Source organism: Triticum aestivum, chromosome 5A (assembly GCF_018294505.1).
Source record: "Triticum aestivum cultivar Chinese Spring chromosome 5A, IWGSC CS RefSeq v2.1, whole genome shotgun sequence".
Taxonomy (NCBI): domain Eukaryota; kingdom Viridiplantae; phylum Streptophyta; class Magnoliopsida; order Poales; family Poaceae; genus Triticum; species Triticum aestivum.
In genome coordinates this window covers 43202357-43211093 of record NC_057806.1, presented here as the reverse complement: position 1 = coordinate 43211093, position 8737 = coordinate 43202357, and the positions used below count along the sequence as shown (strand labels likewise).

The window sequence follows — 8737 nt, the reverse complement described above, 5'->3', positions numbered from 1 at the left end:
TGCTGCTCAGGCGACCAGCGCAATCGAGGTGGAGATTTACTTTATTTATGATGATGAACTTGCATAGAGAGACTCGGTGCCGGTGTCGGCCTCGTGTCGCCTGCAAATCGCATGCCGTGTCGGATCCTTCCGTTCGAAACTCGGAAGCTAAACTGCGTTTTGTTTCTGATGAAAGCCGCACGATTTCCATATACCACACTAACGAAAGCCGCACTATGCAATCTGCCGCGCCTCCGGGTCGCACCACTCCCCCCGCCAATCTGCGCCGCACCCCGTGATTCAACTTCACAAAAGATATCTGGCAAACGTTCGCTGGTATCCAATCCCGACGAACGCCCCCAGAACCATCGGATATGCATCCGACGACAATAGTTTTCTGGAGAAAAAAAAACACAATTTAAACAAACTGCCATGGCAGTTTTGTAAAATATCAACCCACCCTCAACCCAATAGATGTGAAACTGCCACGAGGGCTACATTGAAGGGCTGGTTCTCTCCTAGTTGGTGTCCATTGTTGAGGGATGATTTTGTCGCCAGGAAGGCAACGGAGTCATCCTTGCGTCTCATATAGTCGTGATGTGCCACCAAGGAGCTCGTCCCTTGCCCGGGCGAGGAAGGGCGGGGGGTGGAGGCCAAATCTGGCTAGCCCATGTTGGTCTCGGAGCTGGGGACCGTCCAAGGGTGTGCAAGGAGGTGCCTTTCCGCTTGTCTCTTTGGTCGTCGTGGTTGCAAGTCTCGGTTGGGGTGGTGTCGAGGTTTTGGATGTCAAGGTGGCAGTCTTGGTGGTAGGATCCATGGTTCTCATGGGAGGAGCTCGCGGCTTAAGTGTTGGATGGTTGCCATGATCGTGTAGGCGGCGTGGTGGTCAGTGTGTGTGGTAGAACCAGGGATCCTACCGGACCGGCCCAAAGCGAAGGAGGCAGAGCTCGCGGAAGCGCTCCCAAAGGGGCATGGCGCCCTCGTCCTGCTCGAGAGCGTAATACCACGTCTGCCCCCCCCCCCCCACACACGGAGGTGGTAAGAGGCGAGCCAGGTACGCTCCGATGCGAGGGTGCGCTGCCCGCGAAAAAATTGGTCGCATTGGTTGAGCCAGTTGAGGGGGTCCTCCGTGCTGTCATAGGTGGCGAAGTCGATCTTGGCGAACCGTGGCGGTGTCTGCGTCGGAGCGCCGTGTCGAGAGGGCTCTGAGGGGCGGAGTAGCGAGGCGGGTGGCGCCTGGTCAGAGTACTCCAGGTAGGGACCCGCGGAGCCGGATGGCCCGCCGAACTGCGGGAACGGTGTCGGCTGTTCTAGAGACGTGGTGTAGACCGGTAATGGCGAAGACCCAGCCGCCCACGCTGGTAATGGCGACGGAGAGGGTGGAAACCGGACCTGGTGTATTGGCAGGCCGGTCGGAGCGGCGGACGACAGTCCGGCGCTGGGCAGAGGTGGCGCCTGGAGCTGCAGCGGCTGTTGCGTCTGCTGTGGGTAGCGGCCAAACATGGCGGAAACCGGTGTAGAAGTCGGCGGCCACGGCGGCCAGAGCTGGCCCGCGACTGGGGACTGCTGGAGGTGGAGCAGCGGTGGAGGCCCGCTGGTGTAGCCCGCCTGGAACGGCAGCAGGGGCGGTCCGCTCGGGCCAGACGTGGCCTGGATTGGCCAGTGCGTCGCCGGGTGGCTGTAGGCAGGGGGCGCAGCCAGCGGGGTGGTGTACGGGCTGGCCAGGTATAGGGAGATGCCCTGGACGGCCGTCACGAGGTCCCGCAGGATGCTGGTCATCTCCTCCGGCGTGAAGACGGAGGTTGTCGGCGGCGCGGAAGTGACAGGGGTCGGTGGAGCGGAGGTGATCGGGGCCGGCGGCGTTGGGGACTCGGCAGTGGTCATTGGGGCGGTGGTGCCGCGGGGCAGCGTTGGCGTGAATGATGATGATGACATGATCGCAACCGAGTCTCTGTATACCAAATTGGTACAACCAGGGATCCTACCGGACCTGCTCCGTAGGTTGTAGGGGAAGGATGGAGCGGGGCGAGGCGATGAGCGGGCGCGTCGGCGGCTGGGCGCCGTCACGTAGGAGGAAGATGGCGGCGGCGGCTAGGGTTAGAGGCGGCTAGGGTTCCGGCTCCTCTGAGAGCCGGGCAATAGGGATAATAATATTTTTATTGCTTCATCTCAAAAAGAGTCTTACAACATATATTTATAACCTAGATAACTTGCATACGAATTAATCTAATATAATTTGTGGGCTAAGATTGCCCGATGGGCTTTCTACGGCCGTAAGCTAAACCGGTCATAACAGTGCGACAGCCGGTGAAGATGGTAGAACAATCGCGGGCAGCATCTTAATCATCAATTCATATGGTATATTTTAAAGCAGACATAATAAAACTGCATATGTACATTCTAAAATTCATTCTAAGATCTGTTTCCAGTTATATGAATCACAGTTAATAGTACAACTAATGGTTGTCCTTATTTGCCATGTCTAATTGTGCATACTATCGATATAAATAAAGCTAGCAGTTCACTAAAAAGGAAAATTGTGTATGCTCTCGAGTTGGCTAGATGTTAAAAGATAAACGCTCCATGGTTTATATTGAGGCATATCGTCTTACGTATTTTGTTGAAAAAAGCCATATGTTTCTATTTGTTCTTTCCTAAAGATTGACAGGCGCGGCAACACACTTTACATCAGCATATTCAGATTAACAACACTTAAGAGTTCAGACAATTAAAAGAATGACAATATTTACTGGTCTATGTAGTGCTAAAGATTAACATTACACTGTTCAATCCATGCTGGCCACACGCTTACAGCATAATCCAGGCTATTTTGGTCTCGGAAGTCAGAAGAAACCTGCAATCGGTAGGATATTCAGAATTTACTTGGTCAAATGAAGATCTCTTTCATCTCGCATGATATTAGAGTTCAATATAATCCAGGCTGTTTTGCAGATGAACTGCAGCAGGCAGCAGGCTACCGTCTTCTTTGTTTTCCCATGAACAATGTTAACAACTGAGAGGATTGTCACTAACCTGAAAATAATGCTGTTGGGCTTCCGTCTCGACGTCCATCTCCATCTGCGCCGTTGTGGCAGTATCCTGTTCTTTGCTGAACTTGAGTGGTGGCTCTGAAGATTTTCCCCGAGATACAGTGTTCACCTTGTGATGGAAAATGTTGGCGCACTGGCAGTAGCAGTAGCAGTAGCAGTTAGAGCATGTACAAGTGGTTCATCATTTTCCATCATGTCGAGAAACGCGCCATTCTGGCAAAATCATCCAACTTCTTCTGAAGTCCAGCTCCCATGGCCTGAAGTTCCTCCTTGGTGATATAGATAATGGCACTGTCACCATCGCTTCTAGTTTGATTTGTGGTTTTCCCAATTGCCCAACTAATTAAGGAAGTTGGAGATCTAGGATTTCACTAGATGACCAGGGTTTTCTTCCAGCCAGTTCTCCAAAACCAAGCACCCAATGTCTCCATAGTACCGCCCTAGTTCTGAACTTGTGCGGACCGGTTGCGAAATTTTGCAAGGGAAGAGGTCCTCAAACCCTCGCCAGATCTACCACAAGGATGAAGAACTAAGACCAGTTTCACTGCTCTAATATCACTTTTGTCACAACCTATACTAGAAATCCTCAATCATTTGCTAAATTTGGAGCATGATCGAGGTGAGAAATTCAGAGAAAGTGGTGAGAGACGCCTAACCAACTAGCGACGCTAGGTTTCTTGTATCAAGGTGAAGTGTTTGATGGATCTCACTAGTTACATTCCTGGCTTTATAACTCAGCGTAGGCGACATAGTAAAACGGAAATGGAACGACAGCTTCAGAGATATTACCTCTGTGCACTAATATAAGACGATTTTGCAGTAGTTTATAGCGGGAGTAGAAAATTGACAATGTTGCGCGCGAAAAGTGATGGCCATCTACCACTTGAACTTGGGCCACATGATCTTCATACCGTGAAGAGGTATCGGTCGATCTGGTATGTCCATTCAACAGTTGTCAAATTCTTCGGGCCACTATCAAAAATCTTCAAACTCTCTTGGTCACAATGACGAGGTGACGACCTTGAAGGGCATGGATGCAGACCTCGATGGGGCGGAACTTGCACGAGCACCATGACTAACTTGACAAACAATAAATTTTTGAATCCCTGATTTCATCATAATGAGACAGTAATAGTGCAGTTGTATAATCTTGGTCATATATGGTTTGATGTTATAGCAGAGGATCCCAAACATATCAAATGCTCTCTCTGTTATATGGTTCCATCAAAATAGTGTTAAGAAATTCACTGAGGATATTTTTTTTATATGCTCCCGTTGTCCATATGTACATGGCACACGTATTTTAAGGATCAGCTTTGACCATGAATTTGATCAACAAAACAGGGATTACGTGTCAAAAAAAAAATCCCATTCATTTCGTAGTAAAATATCAATATAATTTTATAAATTATATCTTGTTGGTGAAATTTATTGTCGAAGTTTAATCAAAGAAATCGATGGCGCTATGTAAAATCCCGCGGAAATTGTTGTTCAGCACACTGAAGCGATCTACTCCCTCCGTAAAGAAATATAAGAGGGAGTACTACTTAGCATACAAGAAAATCTTCACAAAAAATCACTGCTTTTGCAGAATAACTTATTCTACTTTATCCCATACCGATGTACATGCTCGAACTACAGGAAAGAGCACATATTGCATTACTAAAATTTGTTTTTCAATTAAAGAAACACTACAGAATCTCATGATGTTTTACCGATCCTAGCCTCACCTCATATATGCAACAAAATGAAGAGATGCACTACTTCCATCACTTGTAGGCATACTTGGTCAAGAAGTCAGATACTTGTGAGGCACTCTCGTACGCACCCTCGATGCATCGGCCCAAGGCAACTCCTGCTACGTAGTTTCCTCCTAGGAACAGCCCGTCGTAGCCGCCTCGGCCCAGTGCAGATTTTGCAGCAGCAAGGCGATCAAGGTGCCCGATCAAAAACTGTGGTATTGCTTGTGGCCACACTCGAACCCCTAATGCTAAAGGGTCTGCTGCTCTAGGGTTTATCAACATTTTTCTGAGATCACGGTCAACGGCTTCTACTAAGTCACTCTCGGTCTGCAAATAGAATAGGATCAACAGAAATACAATCAGTAACAAGCAATCTAAAAATACCATCACAACTGAATGTAGCACCTAACAAGTGGTTCACATCTACCATAATTTCATAATTGCAGCTGGTGGTGAAATATGCAGTCAAATTGTTTACATTAATTCCAAAGGAAGGAATAGGTGATCAACACAAACTGAATACTGTAAGAATATATCATTGTAATAAGAGAATGACAGGAGGATCAGGCAGGTCGAGAGAACCTTGGAGACGATCCCTGTATTTGTAGAACCCCCGATATAGTTCAGAAGTAACACTCTTCCAGCAGGAGCACGATTAGGAAAGAGAGAAGAGCTATATATTGTCCCTAGATACAAGACACAACTAATTAGTAATCACTGACAAGATAAATGCAAACAAAGAAGCAAGAGTAATGTTTGTAGTTGTTTGAAGCTAAGAATCTATTCCCGATCGAGATACCTAAAGTCTCGACTCCTTGGCTACGTGGATGCAACTGGCCGAAACCCTGGAGCTCCCCATCAATTAAGCATTCTTTTCTAATAGCTTCTTTTGGATATGAAACAGTTACAGCAGCAACTGGCGGATAATAGAATTTTGAGAGTGCATCTGCTGCATCAATCTGCAGGAGGGGTTCAATGAACATAGGATGACAGGAGGAAGTATGGTTAGACTACTTTAGAAAACCTAAGCAATGTGAAATAAAGTTACTGCTTGGAATTGTTCTGTCCAGGAAGAAATAAGCATGTTCCATGCCACGTAGAAAAGATGGTCATAAAAACATACATGATAGGGCAGGCTATCTAGTGTGTAGGGAAAATAGCAAATATCACGTAAAGTAATCTAGTGCACCTTGTAAGATATGCATTAAGAACAGCATGGCGTGGCTTGTCAGGTTCAATTAAGATAGCAAAGTGAAAGGAGAAATAAAACATTAAGGCATCTTATTTGTGCTTAATGCTGAGGCTTCTAAAATGCTGAGGAACTTAGGTCCTATGGGCTTTATATTTTCCATTTCTCTGTCGAAATTTGTTTTCTACTAAAAATCTTCTTTTAATATGTAGTATAACGCATACTTATGTCTTGTCTCATTTTGTCCAAACCAGATACAACTTTCAGAACATATAATTATTGTAAATTTAGTTCTTTGAAAACGTAGAGTTTGGTTGTTGAAGATATAGTACGACTTGTGAATCAGCAAACAGTTTGATCAATGCAATCCTGATATAATTATAATCTGAAAAATCACAACTTCCTGCAAAAAATCGCAATAACGCGTTACACCAAGATTAAAGGAAATGGCTGTTAAGATGCAGTCATATTTTTTGGCAAGTCTATTTAGTGGAAATGTACTAGTGCAACATTCCATGTTTCCTAGCAAACAAACAGGGAGGATCACTTACAGAAAGTGGGCACAATGGCCCAATGTATTTTAAAAACATGAATTTTAATTATAGAAGCACTTACTGAAAGTGGGCGCAAGATATCACTAGCAACATATGACGGGATGGTCATGATAACACTTTTAGCCTGCACTGAAACAAGTCCTTCTGGTGTTTCATAACCTAATACATATCCTTGGTTGTCCGCCTTTGTAATGCTCGTAAGCTTCCATGACAGCTTGACTTTACTACCCAACCTGGAAAAGAAGGAAATACAGAACAGAACATGGTTAAGTGACACCTAGGATTACATCATTGCTGGTTCATGATCATGTCTACGTACAACGGCACAAGGCCCACACCGAAACACCAAACAACTTGTATTGATAATGACAGAAATTCATAATTGCACAAAGTAACGATAACAAACCTAGATGCGATAGCATTCGGGAGCATGGCTAGACCCTTCCTGAAAGATGCCACCGTCTGTCCCTTTGGTGCCGGAAGCCGGCTAAAAGTGGTGAAAACAGGTTAGTACAACGGAACAGTTAACTGACCAAATAAAAAAAAGTTTGGTCTTCACTTACGGATCCCTTGGCGGTTTGGGGTTCTTCCCTTTATCCTGAATTGCCTTGATGGTTCCACCAATAATACTACCTCCAATCTCCTCCAACCTCCAGACCTTCCCAAATGCAGCCTTCATACTGAGCTTCGAAGGATCACCAGCATATACACCTTAATGTTAATATCGAAATGTTACATTCCTAGCTATCACAGTCGTTGCACGCAACAAGAAGACTATATGTAACAAACAGGCATTGCGCATTATAATAAGGGAAGACCTGAGCAGAAAGGTTCAATGAGGCGCTCAAAGACCTCGGCGCCGAGGTTGCGGCGCACAAACTCCTCCACCGACTCCTCGCGCCCCTGAAACCTTCGCCGGAGACGCTCAGGCCCATCAATGCTGACGGCAAAGCAACAAATTCAGAAAAGAATCAAGAATGCAGCACACACTGGAGGAGGTGGGCGAATGCCGAGGGCGCCAAGGCCGGCCCTGAGCTTCCCGGGGATGCTCATGAGGCTGAAGAACGGAAGGTCGCCTGGCTTGGACGGCACCGGCCTCAGCTTCCCCTCCCACAGCACGAACCGGGGCGCGTTGGGGTCCCCGAACACCAAGTCATCCTTGAGCCCGCTGTCCACCTGCGCGATAACCAATCCAGCGCTTACATCATTCTGTACGCGAATGTCTCGAACAATCACAGTCGGAGAAGCGAGCAAGAAGCGTACGGCCATGGTGAGGACCGGGTCGGAGGGCTGGAAGCTGTTGGGCCCCTCCTCCCACAGGTACCCCTCGTCGGGGCGCTCGACGGTGGTGATGTTGCCGCCCGGGCGGTCGCGGGCCTCTGTGACGAGCAGGTCGCTGACGCCGTATCGGGTGGCCAGCGCCTGCGCGGTGCAGAGGCCGCTGATGCCGGCGCCCACGATGACGCATTCCGCGGACAGCCGCACGCCGGGCGCCGCCGGAGTCTCGGTCGCGCCGCTCGCGGCCGCGCAACGCGTGCGGACGCGGCGTGGGCGCCCGGTGACCCTGCCGCGGAGCGGCGACGCGGCCGTGACGGTGGCGGTGGCCATGGTTGCGCCGGCCATTCCTGTCGCTCGGGGCGAGGAATGTCAGTGCCGCGGGATGGATAACGCGATCAGGTTGCGGCTGTGTTGGTTTGTTGATTTGGGCTTTCGAAGTTGGAATGGCCCACTGTAGATGGACAGAATGGGTCTTTTCTATTAGGAATCCTATAAGCCCTAAAAAAAATATTAGGAATCCTATAACTCCGATAAGGCCTCCTTTGGTTCATACGGTAGAAAAATCGTAGGAATAGGAAAGTCATAGAAAATAAGATGACATGTATCTCACATCCTATGAGTAGGAATAGGAAAGGAGATGCCCTTTGATTCACATCATAGGATTTTTTCCATTGAGTCTAGGCTAATGTTAATTTTCCTATGAATTGTGGAGGATAGGAAGAATCCTTCCATAGGAATAGGATCCAAAAGGCTCTAAAGGAATTTTTCCTATAGAAATCATATCCTATGAAATTCCTACAAGATTCCTCTAAACCAAAGAAGGCCTAAGTATTTCCGGACTGAGGGAGTACTAAATATAGTTGATTCATGAGTCCATTAGCCAGAGCCCATATGAAACATATTCGTTTGTCAAGAGATTTATCTCCGAGCTCGATCAACTAAGCC

The 8737-nt window shown here is 47.6% G+C and overlaps 1 protein-coding gene across 1 annotated transcript; it reads right to left on the bottom strand.

Annotated features, from left to right (window-relative positions):
• Window positions 1–4594: 4594 nt before the first annotated feature.
• LOC123102202 (protoporphyrinogen oxidase, chloroplastic) lies at window positions 4595–8204 on the bottom strand. The gene is made up of 9 exons (XM_044523507.1): window positions 7778–8204; window positions 7505–7690; window positions 7333–7417; window positions 7078–7225; window positions 6921–7001; window positions 6576–6747; window positions 5571–5730; window positions 5354–5457; window positions 4595–5098 (listed from the first exon to the last, which is right to left on the bottom strand). Exons 1-9 carry the CDS (start codon window positions 8135–8137, stop codon window positions 4799–4801), a joined length of 1596 nt encoding a protein of 531 aa, XP_044379442.1. The 5' UTR covers window positions 8138–8204; the 3' UTR covers window positions 4595–4798.
• Between the last annotated feature and the right edge of the window lie 533 nt (window positions 8205–8737).